We start from the raw sequence: 21,574 nt of genomic DNA, 5'->3' as shown, positions 1-21,574 counted from the left end.
AAATAATACAAATAAATGCCAAAACCATCTTACAAGCAGAAAAGATGATAGCAAAATTGGATATAAAATCGATATCCCAGAATTATCGGATGTTCTAGCAATAAAAATCTTCATTCACAAACCGGCACGCATCAAACCACTCGAGCACTTCCATCTTCGGTTCAAACATAATTTTGTCTGTTTCCGTGAATCTTGATAACCTTTCATATCAGAGAAAATAAGACGTAGGGAAAGCGAATGGCCCTGAGCCATTCTTCTTAACGCCTTGTTTATTGGCAATCATTTTCCTTCCACGTACGTATTATATACATAGTATTGCTTCATTTCCGGCTCTGGTAAATGATGCTTGTTTTCTTATCAGCCTCAAATTGACCGTGGTTATTGAATTGAGCGATACCAATGGGAAGCACAACAAACATCTCCCATCCTTCCTAACATACGGGTGTGTGTGTGTGGCAGGCAGCTCAGACACAGAATTCACAGAACGGACATGGTCGATGTATTTTCCTTTCGCCGAAACGAAACTGCTAGCATCTTCAGCTTCATCTTCATCTCTACTGGGCACAGGCGCTACATTTCTTTTTTTTTCCTTTACAGTTCTTGGCGGTATCTACTTCTACGGCCAATAGTGATCCCATTTGCCAGCTGGTTTGGGATGTAGGTGGAAGTGTTACACAGTAGTGCCACCGAAGTATCACCGAAAGGGATGGTGATGGTGAATGTACTGACTTGACTGTGGTTGTAGTGTTTCGAAGAAAAGCTAATTTTCCTAACCATTTGGTATCCTGTGAACCGAGGCGCTACAAAGAGAAAGGGTGATTCGTAGGTCATTTCTTCCGAAAGGAAAGAATTGCTGGAAATGGAGGTGTTACAGGGTGGTAGAGGAACACAAAGAGGTACCTACCTTCTGTTTGCAAAGAGTTTAATATGTTTCTAATTGTCATCACAGGTTAGAACTAATGGTCAAAGAATAGGTAAATTCAATTTAGTCTGTCCGACAATAGTTTGTTCAATCTAATCCTTTCCTTATTCCGGTGTGGAAAGGAAGAAAGAAAGTTTCATTAGATTCAACCTGTTCGTAAGAACAGGTTATGCTTCTAGTGTAAGTAATGCAGGCAAAGATGAGAACTCTTACGTAATTTTTTGTAGAAAAGCTCTGCATTCTAGCGAAAGTGAAAATGTGCTTACATGCTTACAATCAAAGCCAATTACTGATCGGCAAAAGAAGACTAAGAGAAACGACAAAATATTATTTACGGCAAAGCAACCAAATCAAGACAAAGAAATTGATCGCATTGTGAAACACAGTCGACCTTCTACTTTTGCCGTTCAATTTTCCACCAATTGACTTTCCTCGCTTCGTTCCTTTCGTGCTGGAATTCAAATAGCCTTCCCAGAGCGCAGATTTTTCGCTTAATCTGTTATAATGAGAATGAAAATCCTTTCCAAATAGCGTCGTTATTAAGGGAAAATTAAAATCCTCATAAAACCTGAACTAATTAGAGTCTCCATGAACCCAACCATTTCCCATCCGAAATGTCATCTTGTGCTTCGCCTTAAATCGGGCATCCGGGGAATGCTGCAATAAGGGTTTGGGAAGGTGCTAATAGGACGAGTTATATAGAGGAAAAAAGTGACAGAAACGAGCACAGCTTTGAAACGTGAGCTTATTCACCACGCCGAACCATGGTTGGTAGTACCATCGTTCTATGGAGCTGTGAAATGACGCCACACCACCTTCTCCTTCCTCACGTCTGTCCGTTTTAGTTTGAAGCAGGCGCCGCTGCCCCGGTTCAGAGTGGAAAAGTAAATGAATCCAATTAATTACCAGCTATTTACAATTTACGCTATTTTCCTCTTTTCGCTCGACATTCGTCTAGATGCACTGTTCTATTCCCACTTTCCGTAGTAAAACATTTCTATGAGGTTGAATTCTTGATGGATGCCCGCCTGTCAGGGGGACCTCTGCCTTGGCCATGCGCTGGCTGGACCAAAAAACCCATCCGAAATAGTTTTCTTCCGACCAGTGCTCAAACCGGCGTCGACGACGACGACGACGACGGTAACAGCGCCTGATGCTGACAGTTGAGTGACAGGCGGGATGAGGCGCCAGTGCACACGCGGCGCGGCTCGCGCTATTCCGGCCGACTCCTGCTTTCTCCTGCTGCTGCTGCTGCGTGCTGTCCTGGAATGACAAACATGAACATGACACTCACACCGAACCCGACCGCTTGCTGCTGGTCGGTCGCCGGTAGTTCCGTCCGCTGCTGCATTCCTAATTGTCCGCGAGAGAGACATTGTGTTTTTCGGTCGGTTGTTGTTAGTAGAAACAGATGTTCTGTACTGGATGTTTTTATTTTAATATAAATTAGTTTTGTTTCAACTCGATTGACGGGGGGAAAAGTGCACTTTCGAGTCCCGTCCTACTGGAATCGATGGATATTTGCACAAATTCCGGTTTATTGTTGTCATTCATGTGTTTATGAATGGCACTCTGGCGGCAAATATTCATTCAGCCAATGGCTTTTGTGTTTCATTCATAATGTAAAATATGCTCCATTCAAGATGCGTGATAAGGCTGGACGGGAGAGCAGTTGAAAACAAACATAAAACCAAAACTGAAATGTTTGCTCACAGTTGTTTCTGCTACTTTTCTCTCGTCACATACGTCTGGCTTTTTTTTAATTATTCATTGTTTTCCAGAAATCCTATTGAATCGACGAATCTAGAACTTTTTGTATTGTTTTATTGTTTGAAAATTTAGTAAAATACTGTTTGAATATTATACTGCCTTTACCGATCACGCGTTTTGGACGTGGATGCGGGATGTGAATGGACCGAGTGAGAGTTATTATCTCTGCTGGATTAATATAATGAAAGAAACCTTCAATCGGTCTATTTACGTTCTGAATTTGAGTCCTTTTGGGCGGTTGGTGTAGAATTGTATGTAAACTTAGACAAGAAATTGAGCCACGGGACCTGACCCTGCCGTGAGTGTCGGCAAATCAAGAGCCGCTAAGTAAAGATGTAACTCTGTGCCGATGACTAGATGGCTGGAGGGGTGAAAACATGCCAGTCACGAACGAAGTGCTCCTTACTGTCCCTTGCGTGGGAAGAACATAGAACTTCTGTCCCATTTCCCTTTTGGAGATTATACCAAGTGTGTACAGTGTGTGGCCAACACAATTGGCTTCGCTTACAATTTTCCGTCTGATCTATGTTGGAGACGGTTTGTGCATATACTTCGCTAGTCAAGCAGTTCGAGTCGCACAAATAAATCTTCAACATAAATAGGCAGCAAATTTGTATTTATACGAACATTTTTTTAATAGCTCTGTTACCATCGAATTGGTTCAGGAGCCATATTTTCGCAGAAGAGCGTCATGTACAAAATAGTCTAATTTCTCTTTTTCGGTTATCATGTCTAACGCTCTAACCAGATATGTTTTCAATTCCGATATATCATGAAAGTAAAATAAAGCTTGTAAATTACTCATAGAATAATTATGAGGACAATCGTTGTACTCTAGATGACTATACGCACGTGGCCAGAATGTTGTAGTAATAATATCAAAGCGTCGAGAAAGCTGTTTTGAACACATTTTTCATATTGTCAATTCAAAACAAATTTCGTATGTGGCTCTGAAGCTCTAGAAACGAAGGCGGTCTCGGGCGTCCAACAATTTTTTGACGTAGGACTACGTCTTACGGCAAGTTTTGAGATAGGGTGTCATTCCAAAAAATCGAAAAATGCGAGCGTCACGAAAAATGATAGGTTTTGAGCGCTAATAGCTCAGCAACTTTCCGATCGATTTTCAATATTCTTACACCAATCGATTGGAAAATCTTCTAAAAGTTGACCTTAATGAAGAAAAGTATGGATACTTGATTTTGAACTATTGCAAAATTGACAACAATGAACCTATGTTTTACCTGAATTCTCGCTTCGTGATTGGTTGTTGGAAATGACGTCATCAAAGCGGAAATGCGTTTTCACACTTCGGTTTATAATTCAGTCAATTTTCAATAGATTTCCAAGATATTTACACCAATTGATCGGAAAATCAATTTGAAAAATATTGAAAATATAGAAAACTATTCATTTTCAATACGCGTCATTGAAAAATTGAATTATTTTCAAATTTTTGCCTTCCCTCGTCAGTGTTTCCCTAGCACGGATGACAGAAATATATACGACTAGCTGACCCGACAAACTTCGTATTGCCACAAATTAACCTGTGTTGTACATAAATCATGAATCTCGGATGATCTTTGTGACAATCTCGAGTTTTGCAAGCCCCCCAGTGGGCGGCGCCTCCGACGGCGGGTCACCGGCAACACTCGCGACCGGCTCGTCCTGAATGATCTAGTGTTACTATAGATAGTTTTTGTGGTCTTGTTATTGATTAATGTTTTATGGAAGAGTCTCGAATTTCTCGAGTTGGATTAGTTTTTGAGTTTCGCAAAAATTTCTGTTTTATTTGTATGAGAGTCCATATCCCCCTACCACAGGGGTGAGAGGTCTCTAACTATCATAAAATAAATTCAAGACTCAAAAATCTCCTACATGCTAAATTTGGTTCCATTTGCTTGATTAGTACTCAAATTATAAGGAAATTTGTATTTCATTTGTATGGGAGCCCACCCTCTTAAAAGGGAAAGGGGTCGTAATACACCACAGAAAAAATTCTGCCATCTAAAACTCTCACATGCCAAATTTGGTTCCATTTGCTTGATTAGTTCTAAAGTTATGAGCAAATTTGAATTTCGTTTGAATGGGAGCCCCCCCCCCTCCTAAAAAGGTAAGAAGTCCTAATTCATCATGGGAAAAATGGTTGCCTCTTAAAACACCCACATGCCAAATATGGTTCCATTTGCATGATTAGTTCTCGAATTATGAGGAAATTTGTATTTCATTTGTGTAGAAGCCCTCCCTCTTAGAGTGAGGAGGGGTCCTAATTCACCGTAGAAAATTTTCTTGCTCTCGAAAACCTTCACATGCCAAAGTTGGTTCCATTTGCTTGATTAGTTCTCGAGTTATGAGGAAATTTGTACGGAAGCCCCCCCTCTTAAAGGGGAGAGGAGTTACAATTCCCCTTATAAAGAGGGAGGGGTCTCAATTTACCATAGAATAAATTCTTGTCACCGAAAACACCCACATGCCAAATTTGGTTCTATTTGCTTGATTAGTTCTCGAGTTATGAGGAAATTTGTATTTCATTTGTATAGGAGCCCACCCTCCTAAAGTGGGGAGAGGTTCTTATTCATCATAGAAAACATTCTTGCCTCCAAAAACACCTACGTGCCAAATTTGGTTCCATTTGCTGGATTAGTTCTCGAGTTATAAGGAAATTTGTATTTCGTTTGTATAGGACCCCCCTCCTAAAGTGAGGAGGGGTCCCAATTCATCATTGAAAAAAAATTGTCTCCAAAAACACCCACATGCCAAATTTGGTTCAATTCGCTTGATTAGTTCTCGAGTTATGAGGAAATTTGTATTTCATTTGTACAGGAGCCCCTCCTCTTAAAGTGGGGAGGGGTCCTAATTCACCATAGAAAATTTTCTTGCTCTCGAAAACCTTCACATGCCAAATTTGGTTGCATTTGCTTGATTAGTTCTCGAGTTATGAGGAAATTTGTATGGAAGTCCCCCCTCTTAAAGGGGAGAGGAGTTATAATTCCTCTTATAAAGAGGGGAGGGGTCTCAATTCACCATAGAATAAATTCTTGTCACCAAAAAAAACACCCACATGCCAAATGTTGTTCTATTTGCTTGATTAGTTCTCGAGTTAGGAGGAAATTTGTATTTCATTTGTACAGGAGCCCCCCCTCTTAGAGTGAGGAGGGGTCCTAATTCACCGTAGAAAATTTTCTTGCTCTCGAAAACCTTCACATGCCAAAGTTGGTTCCATTTGCTTGATTAGTTCTCGAGTTATGAGGAAATTTGTACGGAAGCCCCCCCTCTTAAAGGGGAGAGGAGTTACAATTCCCCTTATAAAGAGGGAGGGGTCTCAATTTACCATAGAATAAATTCTTGTCACCGAAAACACCCACATGCCAAATTTGGTTCTATTTGCTTGATTAGTTCTCGAGTTATGAGGAAATTTGTATTTCATTTGTATAGGAGCCCACCCTCCTAAAGTGGGGAGAGGTTCTTATTCATCATAGAAAACATTCTTGCCTCCAAAAACACCTACGTGCCAAATTTGGTTCCATTTGCTGGATTAGTTCTCGAGTTATGAGGAAATTGGTATTTCATTTGTATAGGAGCCCCACCTCTTAAAGTGAGGAGGGGTCCTAATTCAACATAGAAAATTTTCTTGCTCTCGAAAACCTTCACATGCCAAATTTGGTTCCATTTGCTTGATTAGTTCTCGAGTTACGAGGAAATTTGAATGGAAACCCCCCCACTTAAAGGGGAGAGGAGTTATAATTCCCCTTATAAAGAGGGGAGGGGTCTCAAATTACCCTAGAATAAATTCTTGTCACCGAAAACACCCACATGCCAAATTTGGTTCTATTTGCTTGATTAGTTCTCGAGTTATGCAGAAATTTGTGTTTCATTTGTATGGGAGCCCCCCCTCTTAGTGGGGGGAGGGGTCTCTAACCATCACTAAAACCTTTCCTGGCCCCAAAAACCTCTACATGCAAATTTTCACGCCGATTGGTTCAGTAGTTTATGATTCTATAAGGAACACAGGACAGACAGACAGACAGACAGAAATCCTTCTTTATAGGTATAGATAGATATGAGGTATGGGTTAAGCTTCCGTATGGTTGTATATAATTTACGCCCTATAGAATCCGATCGAAAATTCTTGAGCTTCGACTGTTGCTGCTTCCCCGGATAAGGCAACGAAGACATCCAAATTCACGAAACGAGACGCCTGTCTGTCTGTCTGTCTGTCTGTCTGTCTGTCTGTCTGTCTGTCTGTCTGTCTGTCTGTCTGTCTGTCTGTCTGTCTGTCTGTCTGTCTGTCTGTCTGTCTGTCTGTCTGTCTGTCTGTCTGTCTGTCTGTCTGTCTGTCTGTCTGTCTGTCTGTCTGTCTGTCTGTCTGTCTGTCTGTCTGTCTGTCTGTCTGTCTGTCTGTCTGTCTGTCTGTCTGTCTGTCTGTCTGTCTGTCTGTCTGTCTGTCTGTCTGTCTGTCTGTCTGTCTGTCTGTCTGTCTGTCTGTCTGTCTGTCTGTCTGTCTGTCTGTCTGTCTGTCTGTCTGTCTGTCTGTCTGTCTGTCTGTCTGTCTGTCTGTCTGTCTGTCTGTCTGTCTGTCTGTCTGTCTGTCTGTCTGTCTGTCTGTCTGTCTGTCTGTCTGTCTGTCTGTCTGTCTGTCTGTCTGTCTGTCTGTCTGTCTGTCTGTCTGTCTGTCTGTCTGTCTGTCTGTCTGTCTGTCTGTCTGTCTGTCTGTCTGTCTGTCTGTCTGTCTGTCTGTCTGTCTGTCTGTCTGTCTGTCTGTCTGTCTGTCTGTCTGTCTGTCTGTCTGTCTGTCTGTCTGTCTGTCTGTCTGTCTGTCTGTCTGTCTGTCTGTCTGTCTGTCTGTCTGTCTGTCTGTCTGTCTGTCTGTCTGTCTGTCTGTCTGTCTGTCTGTCTGTCTGTCTGTCTGTCTGTCTGTCTGTCTGTCTGTCTGTCTGTCTGTCTGTCTGTCTGTCTGTCTGTCTGTCTGTCTGTCTGTCTGTCTGTCTGTCTGTCTGTCTGTCTGTCTGTCTGTCTGTCTGTCTGTCTGTCTGTCTGTCTGTCTGTCTGTCTGTCTGTCTGTCTGTCTGTCTGTCTGTCTGTCTGTCTGTCTGTCTGTCTGTCTGTCTGTCTGTCTGTCTGTCTGTCTGTCTGTCTGTCTGTCTGTCTGTCTGTCTGTCTGTCTGTCTGTCTGTCTGTCTGTCTGTCTGTCTGTCTGTCTGTCTGTCTGTCTGTCTGTCTGTCTGTCTGTCTGTCTGTCTGTCTGTCTGTCTGTCTGTCTGTCTGTCTGTCTGTCTGTCTGTCTGTCTGTCTGTCTGTCTGTCTGTCTGTCTGTCTGTCTGTCTGTCTGTCTGTCTGTCTGTCTGTCTGTCTGTCTGTCTGTCTGTCTGTCTGTCTGTCTGTCTGTCTGTCTGTCTGTCTGTCTGTCTGTCTGTCTGTCTGTCTGTCTGTCTGTCTGTCTGTCTGTCTGTCTGTCTGTCTGTCTGTCTGTCTGTCTGTCTGTCTGTCTGTCTGTCTGTCTGTCTGTCTGTCTGTCTGTCTGTCTGTCTGTCTGTCTGTCTGTCTGTCTGTCTGTCTGTCTGTCTGTCTGTCTGTCTGTCTGTCTGTCTGTCTGTCTGTCTGTCTGTCTGTCTGTCTGTCTGTCTGTCTGTCTGTCTGTCTGTCTGTCTGTCTGTCTGTCTGTCTGTCTGTCTGTCTGTCTGTCTGTCTGTCTGTCTGTCTGTCTGTCTGTCTGTCTGTCTGTCTGTCTGTCTGTCTGTCTGTCTGTCTGTCTGTCTGTCTGTCTGTCTGTCTGTCTGTCTGTCTGTCTGTCTGTCTGTCTGTCTGTCTGTCTGTCTGTCTGTCTGTCTGTCTGTCTGTCTGTCTGTCTGTCTGTCTGTCTGTCTGTCTGTCTGTCTGTCTGTCTGTCTGTCTGTCTGTCTGTCTGTCTGTCTGTCTGTCTGTCTGTCTGTCTGTCTGTCTGTCTGTCTGTCTGTCTGTCTGTCTGTCTGTCTGTCTGTCTGTCTGTCTGTCTGTCTGTCTGTCTGTCTGTCTGTCTGTCCGATGAACCGATCGGAGTGAAAATTCGAAAGCGAGGGTTTTTGGGCCTTTTATTGAAGCTTTTTATGATAGTTTAAGACCCCTCCCCTTTTGCAAGCAGGGGTTCCCGTACAAACGAAACTCAAATTTCTTTATAACTCGAGAACTAATTAAATGCAAATGCAATCAAATTTGGCATCTGGAGGGTTTTGAAAGCAAAAAATGTTGCTATGGTGGTTCAACATCCCTCCCCCATCTGAAAGGGCGGGTTCTCATACAAATTAGAGACAAATTTCAACCAAACATGCGAATTATCCAGCCGAATAGAAAACAAAATGGGTATTTCTCGGGTAAGAAGCACGTTCTGATAGAAGTTTGAACCCCTCCTTGGTCAAGAAAGGGGAGTTACTCCCAGTGCTACATTATGCACTAGAAGTTAACCTAAGGTTATCCCAGAGAGAATTACATTGAAACTAACAGGTTACGGCGTAGTTTGAAGATAAAATTTTTGTCTATGAAATGCTTTTCCACAGAAAGAAAAACCATGCTAGTTATAACTAACATAATATAGAAAAGAATAAGGAATTAAACGTAGGGAAAAGGAAAATATGGGAAGAAAAGTTAGCGAGACGATCAATTTTTTCTTATTGGGAAATGGTAGGAGAGCCAAGAGCCAAAAAAATAATGTAGGATAAAGCAAACTAGGACTGAGTAAATATCAGGTAAACGAAAGAACAGGTTAACTAGAGTGGTTAGAGAAATATAGGGAGTGAAAAATATGAAAAATATGGCAAAACCGTAAAGTGCCATAGAATAAATCAAGAAAACAGAGAAAAGGAGGATATGAAAAATTGTGGAATATATTTATGAGTATAAGTTTAAACGTGTGGTCGTAGTTGAGTACAGAACAGAAAAGTTACATAGAGAATCCCTCAGATAGCATTTTGGGTTAATTTACCGTCTTCAATGTACAACGATTCAGCAGCTACTACTTTGAATAGATCAATAACGGCGCCGGCCGCGTCCTTACAGTCGTTAGGGAAGGGAAGGATTGTTAGTTCCAGATTTACTGCTATGAGGCCGAGTTGGCCTCTGCACTTCCACGAACGTCACTGGAAGCAAATCTTCGTAACATAAAATAATGCATTATTTATTTTCTTACCTTTGGTTAGAACGTCTTTTCTAAAACAGTAAAAAATTCTAGCAACCAAGATTGCGCTCGTTTATTTTATTGGTAAATTTGAATAAAAATGCTGTTATTGCTGCCAGTGAAACTAACAGAAACTATTCTTCTTTGAAACTATGTGCTTATTGCAAGCAAGGATTTAAAGAGTTAAGACCGTTAAGACTATGACTCAATTAAAAACGTTTGAATAGGGGAAAAATAAAAGAATAGAGCTTGAGAGCTATTCAGAGCTTACCATTGATGCATTTACCTACATACAATTCAACCATTTAACTTCGCGTACTTCTTTCAGATATCAACGAGTGCGAGCAAGACAATGGAGGTTGCGAACAAATCTGTACCAACAAGCCGGGATCGTTCGAGTGCACCTGCCAGCCGGGCCTTCAAATCGACGTTCTTGACGGTAAAAGCTGCATCGGTAAGTGATTGAGGTTGTATAGACATTCCGTAACTAGTCAGGACGCTGACGTAAGCTTGCTTTAGCCTGTCATACTAACTGTAATGCACGGTTGGTTCCGTTTGCATGCACGCTACATTGCATTGTACGTACGATTGATTGCTGCTTCGTAATCTGTTCGAATAGTTGATTACTTAACATACATCATTCATCGCTTCAGAACATCGTAAACATGGCAGTTCCCATCACCGAGCAGTCCACCAGCAGATCATAATACGTTGATCCTTTTGCATGCCGCCGAGTCAGCGTTTGCTTATATGTTCCTACATAGCTCAGAGCAGTCTGTTGAATGATTTAGCTTGATTAGGTAGCAATTTGACTGTATTTGCTCATCAAGTCTAATCACATCAGTCACTTGCATCAAGCAGAACGGGAAGTTCACGAGAAAAGCTACCTTTGTGCGTTGGGGGCCAGATCTGCATAGCTCTAGAATGCACACAGCTTCCCAGGTGGCAAGTCAGTTGGATATAATTTAAATTATTTAGTCTTTCTTCTCGTTCACGTCGAACAAGTTCGCTCAGCCTCGACGAAAAAGCCGGCAACCATGTCGGAGGAAACTTTCCAACTAAATTATTCCCTAAGTTTCACCTCACTCTTGGCAATCAATATCAGCAGCAGCATCACAGTGCATATCTTAAATCTAATGATACGTGAGCCCAAGTTTTGCTCATTTAGTTGCAACGGGGGACCCGGCATCAGCTTTAATGACTGCCTGTTTCAGCCTGGAATCTAGATTTACTTGCCTTCCTGGTCCTGCCTTACCTGCTCGTTCTGTCGCGTAGCAGAAGCGCCCGGTCCTTTCAGTGCTGAAAGGAAAGCGAAGTGCTTTGCAAACAATAGGATATTTTCCTTGAAGATGCACGCTTTCCTACCGCTCGCTCTTGACTCTGGTTGCTCCGAGCGCTGAACCTCCCGGCCATTCGGCCGCTCGACCAGCCCCCAGTCCGTCCGCCCTTCCCCCCGGTGGCTTTTAACGGTCTCACATTAAACGGAGTGTAATTGTAGATAATCCTGCGATGAAGGTGCAACAAAGAAAGTTCAGGGAAAGTTATATCCTTAGGAATGTTCGCCGGCAGCGCTCGCTCCCTTACTCGCTGGTTGAATTGGTGGCGTTCCGTGGTAACCGAGATGAAATGCATTTCATTGCTTGCTTGCTGGCTGCCTCGTAGCAGGGACCAGCTTACCGTTACCGGAAGAAACTTTTAGGCTTGACTTCCTAACGAACAGTCACAAGCGGAGCGGGTCCACAGACAGGTTTGGTCGGAATGAAGTATAAAATCTGGTGGTTCCCCGCGGTTCTGTGGTCTTTTACGCGCCAGTGCATTGGTAGTTTAAGCTTTATTGTGTTGCAAATTGTGCCAAAAAAGTGATCGAAAATCTATCAACTTTAAACATTATACCAGATTACCAGAGTAATATATGCTCTATCTATTAAATCGTCGTTTAAATGAAGCATGAAACAATTACCCTCAAAGAATTATTTTACTGGCGTACGTTTGTGATTGTGATTGTTAAAATTTTGAGTTTTCTTAGTCGTACAAATTTTTGACTTTTAACCGGACTAACTATTATAGGTAGCAGCTTCGCCTTTTATAGACAACCCAAAAAAGAGGCAAAATAGCCCTCCAAAAAGTAACTATCTCATCAGCATCGCCCCCCCCCCCCCCCACTATCAGTTAGCTCCCCGCTAGAATAGTTTTTCATTCCTGCAAACCATCCGGGCAGCCAGGCAGCCAGTCACTTGGTCTGCTGAGCTTGTACTATGATAATGATGAAAAGTGACTTCCACTGGGCTGCGCTGCGCTGCGTTGGCGCTGTGCCGTGCTGGGAGGCGCTGAAAATGGAAACGAGATCCCGTAAAAGCTCGCCCCACTTGCATAATAGTCGCCGCTATCGGGAAGTCGTGATTCTCCGTACTTTGCGCGTTGTTATTGTTGTTGTTGTTGTTGTTGTTCTAGTTTTCCAAATAGAATAGTAACAGCCAGCTGCAGGGATGCTGCAGGAACACGCGGGCGGCGGTGGCAAAGAGATAAAATGAAACTTTAGCGGTGCTAATAGTGCTGAAATTGTTTGGCCATGGGTTGTGCCAAGGAAAGTTATTTATATGTACTTTAGTTTCGCAGCATTACGGTTAGACCGACCGGTACGGGTTCGGGGGTTTCGCCTGTTTTGCCGTGCTACGTGATACGATACGGAATCCGAGCGCCTGGAGACGGAATCCTTGCGATTGTGCGGGTCAAAAGACAACGCCTGTAAAGATGATGCTCAATAATACGAAACAAACAATGATGCGGGGCTGGCCGAGGAGAAGATAAATTCTATTCATAGTCGTAATTAAACTTGTTTGTTCTCATTAGAGAATGTTCTTTAGTTGTTGAAAATTTTACCACTCATGTCGTATCATGGTCGTGCGGGCTGGGTTTTCATACCGATGGAAAACTGTTCCATGTATTCTTGTCAATCGTGAGAGTAAAACGGTTGTTAGATCGGCGAAAGTAGTAGTAGTAGTATGAGACGTCATATTTTAAACCACGTTACGTTAAGGAGCAAATGAACTTGCTATGAAATTAATTCGATGGGTACAAATTACAGAAAAAACAAATACAAATAAATAAGGGCTGGATATTTTCTGGGTCTGGGTCTTCGAAGAAAATTTCTGGAAATCAAAACTTGATGCTGGACGCACTTTTGAAATGTAAGATAATGGGCTGGATCACACCAAGTGATACATGACAATGGTTTAAAACTAAGAACATAGGGTTTTATAAAAAAGAGAAAAAAGCAATGGTCCAAGGTTACTCCCCTGTTGCACGCCAGAGATGTTGCGAAATACGTCGGTAAATTCGCATCCGCAATCAGCCTACGGTTTGTTAGGTATGAATGTAGCCACTTACAGAACTTAGAGCTGAAGCATAACAATGTAATGCCTCGAAAGTGTTTAACGTATCACCCTTCTTCTGGAAAGGAAGTACATGAAACATGACTGAATCTTTCCAAGAAACTACACATGCTGGATTGAAGTATCAAACAATAGTGAAAGGAGTATAGCGAGAGCAGTAGAATTCTTTTTCAAGACGTAATGTTTAATACCGTCAGCTCCGGCAACTAGTGAATATTTTAATTTTCCGCTAAAAGTTTCGACAATCTCATCAGTTACAGGAAAAACGTTGAAGTTGATGGTTTCGATAGGAAAGCTTCTTCCGTGAAAGTATAAAAAACGATGCAAATAGCTGTCGTGAGTGAATATTTTCGTCAATGCCAGGTTTAAGCCAAAATGACTATATCAAGATTCAAATTTGTTACAGATATAAATAAAATCATCGATTTTGGTTCAAAGGCCACGTACGTTCTGGTAGTAAACCTCCAGCGAGCAGCTGTGAGTCAGGCATAGAGCTGGAAACGGGTGCTTGCATCAATGACCCTCCCTTATCTAATTTCCCACTCTTTCCCGTTCTATTTGAATACTATCAACCTTTGTTTCATTATTTTCCACAAATTTAGCTTCAAACTTAATTTGAGTTCAATGCAAATTCAAGTTCAAAATCAATTTTTATTCCACACTTAATTTCAACACCAACTTCAAGTCCAATTTCAAATCCGATTTCAAAGTCTAGTTTCAAGTCGATGAATGAAAGCACCAAAAAGTCGAAAAACTATGTTCTGTCCGATGGAAATTTTTTTTCTTAGTTGTCAATTTCTAATTTTTCGATGCTAAAATTTTGTTGTTGTTCCTGTACGGAAGGTACTGTTGTCCTCGTGTCTTCCTCCCCTGTGGATTCAAAAATGTAGCATTGATCAAATAACGTTTGATCTTGATTTTAGAGAATCATCTCTGCGGCAAATGTTGCTCAGTGGGTCTGACCGATTTAATATTTATTTTGTTTTTATATATGTTATACAGTATTATACATAGTAAATACAAGACAAGATGTACGTTTGGGATTAGCTCTAAAGCACACCAGGTAACCAGGATCAAACTGGCTGAGTATACATTAAATTGTTTGATAACATATTTTGTTGTTCCTGAGTTACAGCGAGAAAACTCGGGTTTCTTGAATACTTACCTAATTTAAAAATTCATGTCTCGTAAACCAAACGAGGTAGAGCAAAGAGTTTCTTATTCTTACTTAGCATATTCACAGATGGATTACCGAAGAGTGGTTCGGAAAAAGAAACAAAAATTGAAAAATGAGACAAGGAGAAATAACGGAAAAGAGCATGAAGGAAAACGGGACCAAAACTGGACTGTAAGGTAAAAAAATTGAGTAAGAAAAAGAATAAAAACTGGCATGAAAAAAACGAACGATAGAACATGACAGAATGGACGTGAAAACGGGACATATAAAGAGGGACAGAAAAGTGGAAATGTGAAAATCAAATAGACTGGACTGGTGAAGAACGGAAGGGAAAAGAAGAAAAATGAGTGACAAGAAGGAAAAACCATAAAGAAAACGAAGCAAACGAGAAAGCAATTGACAATAAATTGGACAAAAAAGGAAAAAACAGTACAAAAAAGGTGAAGAAATATTAAAAGTAAAAGATAAGGAAAAAATACGGGAGCAAGAAAATGGAGAAACGATAACATAAAAAAAGGGAAAAATTGAAAAAAAAAGAAAATCCAAAGAATCAAAAAGTCAATACGGGACAGAAAATGACAAAAACGTGACAAGAAAAGAGGATCAGAATCAGAAATCAGGACTCAGAAAAGGATGAAAGATTAGATAGGAATTGAAAAAAAAAATGCAACGGAAACAGCGGTGAAAAAAAGGAGTTCGTTACTCCGAAAACGAGACAAGAAAGGAAATACGGAACAGAAAACAACAGAAACCTATACGAAGCGAGAGAGAGAGAAAAAGAAACCCCTTTAAAAAATGAGGAAAGCGAGAAAAAGAGGTGAAATGGGAACAAAAACAGGAGAATGGGACAGAAAAAAATGAAAATACACAAAAACAGGAAACACGGACTGAGTAAAAAGGTAAAACGAAAGATAGGAAAACGTAAAACGGGAGATAAACGAGGACAACCAGAGAGGAAAGGGCAAAAGGGAGCCTCAAGCAAAATTAACGCTTCAAATTTTCTCTAACGAGAAAAAAACGGAACATAGGAAGACTAAAAACGAGAAGGAGAGGAGCTGAAAAGAGTTAGTTTAAGACGAAAACTGGAAACGGGAAACGCGGGAAACAGAGAAAAGAAAGGACGGAAAATGGAAAAGAAAATAACAAAAAACAAGTTTAAAACTTGAGTGAAAACTAAATTGAAATTTAAAAAAAATGTGCGGCAAACGAGAAAGAAATGAAACAAAAAGTGAAATAACGGAACTGGAAAAGAGAAAAAAATGGAACAGAAAAAAGGTAAAACGTGTAAGAGAATAGGACAAAAACGTGTAAATGCAGAAAGCGAAGGAACTGGACAAAACAAGATGAAGAACAAGAGTAAAGAAGGAAAATGAGAAAAAAGAAGGAAAAATCATTAAGAAAATGAACAGAACGAGAAAGGAGAAAAAACGACATAGGATATAAAAAAATAAAAAACGGGTGCAAAAAGGGAAAAAACGGTATAGAAAGGAGGAATAGAAAAGAACAAAACACTGGAGCAGGAAAATGAAAAAACGTTAGCAGAAAAAGAAAAAAAACGAAAAAGATATAACATGGAAGATTAAAACAGAACGTGGCAGAAAATGAGGAAAAGCTGAATATAATAAGAGCAAAAACGCAAAGCGGGGTATAAAGTGAATAAGATGAAAACCGGAACCGACCGTAGAAAAAATAAAAAAAACCTAACGGAACAGAAAGTGACAAAAAACAAGATAGGAAAAGGAAAAAAGGGCCAAAAACGGGAAAATGGGATAGAAAAAGAAGAAACGAAAAACAGAAAAAACAGACTAAAGAGAAAGCTAAAATTAGCGAAAGGAAGACGTAAAACGGGAGATCAACAAGGAAAACTGTAGAAGAAAGGAAAAAAAGGGAGTCAAAACCAAAGTAAACGCGACAGGGCGAAGCACCAAAAAGACGAAAAACGTGAAGGAGCCGAGATCGGAGAGGAGTGGAGAAGATTTAGAAAAATACGAAATCCGAAAAAGAAAAAAAGGGGAACAGAAAAAAATAAAGAACGGGGAAAGGAAAAGAAATTAACAACAAACGTGTTTGAAATATGAGATTAACAAGGACTAAAAATAAGAAAAAGTTGTGTGGGAAACAAAGAAAAACGGAACAATGAAACAGGAAGCACGGGACACAAATGAAAAGAATTTGGGGATTAAAATGGAACAAAGAGTAAAATAACAGGACTGGAAAAGAGAAAAAGACGGAACAGAAAAGCAGTAAAACGTGTAAGAGAATAAGAGGATAAATGTCAGTTCTGATTTTAAGTAAAACTTCGTGTCTAATTTCGTGTCTATATCCGGTTTGAAGTAAAACTTCTAATTCATAAGAGTCCAAATTCAACTCTAACGGAATGCCTAATATTAAGCTCAATTTCCAGTTAAATTGCATGTACGATGTTAGACCCAATTACAAGTCAAATCGAAAGAACCCGAGCAGGAGCGAAAGGCAAAATATTTTTAAAACAATATCAAACTGTAGCAAAATGCTGTATTTTGTTATTGAACTACTATGGAGAACATTGATACCATATTTTGTTATTGAGCAGATATTTAAAACATTGGTTGTAAGATGAGTTTAATAACTGATTTTGTTATCATATTTTATTTTGACCTTAAAATGACATTCGATATATTTCATAAAAAAAATTTTATTGATTAAAGAAATTTTAGATTATAAAATATTTTATAAAATGATTTTTTAATATCTCATATGCTACTGCATTTGTTTTCAACACCTTGATTATACTAAAATAATGTTATTCTAAAGTCTGAATACAGTCATGTTATTGCTTTGTTATTCAGATAACACAAGTAGTTATTCTTTTGGCCTTAAAGGAGCAAAATTTTGATATTATTTTTTGTTATTTTACCAACTATGTCAGCCAAAACAAGATCAAATTTTGATACGAGTTATTCGATTTCCATGACACATTTTGATATTGTTTTGCTCTTCGCTCATGCTCGGGAATACTGATTTAAGTCACGAAGGAGAGCCAAATCGGACTTACGCCAGGGCCGCCACAATGTGACCCTACGTTATGTGACGAATTTAGGTTCAAAGTCTGCTAAAAAATGGTTCACAATCTAAAACCAAAATTCCAAAATTTGCTACCACGATATAGCCTAGGTCCTGAATATGGTCCCGGTCCACAATCTGGTTCGAAATTTCATCCAAAATTTGGTTACTGCTGATTTAAAATCTGATTAAAAGTGTGGCCCAAAATTTGTTATAGGTTCAAAATTTGATCAAAAATGTTTTCCAAAAACTGGCTAATAATCTGGTCCGAAATATGGTCCAAAATTTGGACTAAAATCAAACAAATAATGTGGTTCAAAATTTGGTCTAACAACTGATTCAAAATCTTATAAAAACTGTGGTCCAAAATATTATCCAAAACCTGGTTCAAACCTGGTCCAGGATCTGATGATTTGATCCAACATCTGGTTCTAGTTTGGAATCTGGTCCCAAATATGGCCAATAACTAATCAAAAAGGTAGTCCCACATCCGGTCTAAAATCTAGTTCATATCTGTTCCTAAATTTGTTACTAAATCTGGAACGAAATTTGATTGTACCCTATCTAGTTCAGGTCCAGAATTTAGTTCTAACCCTGGTTCAAAATTTGATTGGTGGTTTAAAATCTGATCAAATATGTCGCCCAAAATCTAGTTTGTATTTTGGTCCAGTTCTAGAACCTGGACCCAAATTTGATTCAAAATCTGATGAAAAAAATGTGGTCCATAATTGAGGCAAGGTTCATAATCTGGTACAGGTACAGAATCTGGCTCAAAATTCGATCAAGAGTGTGGTCTAAAATGTCCTAAATCTGGTCCAAAATGCGGTACTAAATTTAGTCCAGAGCCTGAAGCAGGTCCAGAATCAGATCCAAAATCTGATCAAAAATAAGGTCCACAATCTGATAAGAATGTGGTCCTAAATCCGCTCCAGAATCCAGAATATAGTTCCAGAATGTGGTCCAAACCAAATCCGGAATCGAGGCCCAAAATCTAATCAAAAATGTCTTCCAATTCCTGGTTTATAACCTGGTCCAGTATTGTCTGAATTTGTAGAATCTGTCTGAAGTATCTGTAGAATCTGGTCCAAAATTTGATTCAAAATCTGGTCCAAAATCAGATAAAATATGTGGTTTTAAACATGGCCCACAGTTGGGTTAAAATCAGTTCAAAAATCTGGAACAAAATTTACTAAAAAATGTGGTCCACGATACAGTATCCTGATGGGATTTAGAATCTGAACATAAATTTGATTCAAAATTTGGTCCAAAATCCGATAAAAAATGTAATCCATGATCGGGGCAAGGTCCACAATCTGTTACAGGTACAGAATACGGTCCACAATGTGATCAAAAGTGTGGTCCAAAATATCCGAAATATGGTCCAAATCTGATAAAAGTCTTGAATCTGTATCTTAATCTGATCCAAAATCATATCAAAAATGAGATCCAAAAGGTGATCTAAAATGTGGTCTAACATCTGGTCGGTGTTAAATCAGACCGGATCAAGTCGCAAAATTTAAAAAAATGAATTAATGACAGCAAACAATCAAGAATTTGCTAAGCTACATTTTACTCTAATCAGACTACATAAAAGTTGCAAACAGCCAGGATGATTTCGAACAATTGATTGCTATAAAGCATACAGAGCAGCAAACTTTGAACGCATTTTTCTCGAAATCAGACTTTTGTCACTTGATTCGGTGTGACTTAATACCGACCATCTTATCCAAAATCTAGTCCAGATGGTTCAGACTAGGTTTGAAATCTGGGTGCAAAATCTGATTCAAAATGTGGTCGAAAATCTATGGCTAAAAATTGGTTCAGATTCTAGTTAAAATCTAAAATAAAATTTGATAAAAAAAACGTGGTTCACGATGCAGTGCAGGTGGTCCAGATCCGTAACTTGGCTTAAAACTTGATTCAAAACCTAGTTGGTAGTTTAAAAACTGATCCAAAAACTGTGGGCCCAGGTCCAAAATCTGGCTCAAAAAGTTTAATTAAAAATGTCTTCCAAAATCTGGTTTATACCTGGTTCAGTTTAAGAATCTGGTCCAAAACCTGTTCTGAAATCTGATATAAAAATGTGGACCAAATGTGGTCCAGGTCCAGAATTTGGTCCAGGTCTAAAATCTGGTTGTGGTCCAGAATATAATCTAATGTTTGATCCAAAATCTACTCCAGATCTATGCCAAAATATGTTACAAAATTTTGAACAAAATCTGAAACAAAATTTGATAGAAAACTCGTGAACTCGTCCAGGCTCAAAATACAGTTCAGGTCCAGAACTTTGTACTAACCCTTATCCAAAATCTTATTGGTGGTTTAAAATCTGATCAAAATCTGGTTAAGTTCCAGAATCTGGACCCAAATTGAATTCAAAATCTGGTACAAAAGCTGATAAAAAGTGGTCTAAAACACGGTTCTCCAAAGCCCAAAGTCTAGTCCGAATCCAATGAAAATTTGTAATAAAATTTGCTCCACGACATGTCGCGACATAGTCCAAATCCAAAATATGGTCCAAGTTTAGAATCAGGTTCTGAATCCGATCTAAAATCTGGTTGCTGCTGTTTAAAAATTTTGACCCAAAATCTGCTCCTGGTCCAAAATTTGATTAAAAATGTGTTCCAAAACCTGGTTTATAACTTGGACCAGTTCCGGAAGCTTTGGGTTCAGCTTCCGGAACTGGTCCAAGTTATAAACCAGGTAGGTAGGTATTTGATTCAAAATTTTGACCAAAATCTGATAAAAAAATTTGGTCCATAACCAGTCAAGGTCAACAATCTGATACAGAATCTGGTCCGAAGTTAGTAAATATTAAGCTCAATTTCTAGTTAAATTGCATGCCCGATGTTAGACCCAATTCCAATTTAGATCGAAGGAACACTGACTTAAGACACGACGGTGTGCCTAATCGGACCTACGCCAGAGCCGTCACAATGTGACGCTACGCTATGTGACGAATTTGGGTCCGAAATCTGCTAAAAATGTGGTCCTAAACATGGTTAACAATCTATTTCAAATATGTTTCAAAATTTGGTACCCCGATATAGATATATATGGTCCGAGTCCAGAATCTGGTTCAAAGTATGATCCAAAATCTGGTTACTGCTGATTTAAAATCTGATTAAAAGTGTGGCCCAAAGTCTGATCAAAAATGTGTTCCAAAAACTGGTTTATAATCTGGTTTGACATTTGGTGCAAAATCTGGACTAAATCAAAATTGTAGTCCTAAATCTGGTCCTGAATCTAGTTCAAACTTGATCCAAAATTTGTTACAAGATACGGAACAAAATTGGATAGAAAAATGTGGCCCGCAATTTAGTCCAGGTCCAGGTCTAGAATCTGGTTCAAACCCTGATCGATTGGTGGTTTAAAACCTAATCAAAAATGTGGCCCAAAATCTGGTTTGTATTCTGGTCCAGTTCCAGTATGTGGACCCAGATTGGTTATTTTAAAACCAAAAGCTGAATATAAATGTGGTCCAAAACATGGTTCAAAGTCTAGTCGAAATCAGTTCAAAAATTTGTAATGAAATTTGTAAATAAAAAATGTGGTCCACGACATAGTCCAAGTCCAAAATATAGTCCAAGTTTAGAATCTAGTTCAAAATCTCCATCAAAATCAAAATCAAATTCCAAAATTTGATAGCTGCTGTTTAAAAATTTGGCCAAAAATCTGCTCCAGGTCCAAAATTTGATTAAAAATGTGTTCCAAAATCTGGTTTATAATTTGGTCCAGTTCCAGAATCTGGACCCAAATTTGATTCAAAATTTGAATCAAAATCTAATAAAAAATTTGGTCCATAATGGGTTAAGGTTCACAATCTGATACAGATACAGAATCTGGTCCAAAGTTAGTAAAATGGTCCAAAATATCCAAAATCTGGTCCAAATCTAAAAACAATGTGGTTCTCAATCAGGTCCAGAATCAGGTTAAAAGTTAATTAAAAATGTGGTCCAAAATCTGATCCAAAATCTGCGCCAAATCTGCCCTAGGTCCAAAATCTAACCCCAAAAATTTTATCAAAAATGTCTTCCAAAATCTGGTTCATAACCAGGTCAAGTTTTAGAATCTCGTCCAAAATTTAATCTTAAATCTGGTCCGAGATCTGATAAAAAAATGAGGTT

At 39.5% G+C, this 21,574-nt stretch overlaps 1 protein-coding gene across 1 annotated transcript in view; it reads left to right on the top strand.

Annotated features, from left to right (window-relative positions):
- Positions 1–21,574, top strand: part of LOC128736776 (uncharacterized) — a 181,573-nt gene that overhangs the window by 86,128 nt on the left and 73,871 nt on the right. Inside the window, exon 10 of the mRNA XM_053831264.1 lies at positions 10,165–10,290. Coding sequence (XP_053687239.1) covers positions 10,165–10,290 — 126 coding nt within the window. The remainder of the gene's footprint in view (positions 1–10,164; positions 10,291–21,574) is intronic.

This window comes from Sabethes cyaneus, chromosome 2 (assembly GCF_943734655.1).
Source record: "Sabethes cyaneus chromosome 2, idSabCyanKW18_F2, whole genome shotgun sequence".
Lineage (NCBI taxonomy): Eukaryota > Metazoa > Arthropoda > Insecta > Diptera > Culicidae > Sabethes > Sabethes cyaneus.
This window is presented reverse-complemented; position numbering and strand designations above follow the sequence as displayed.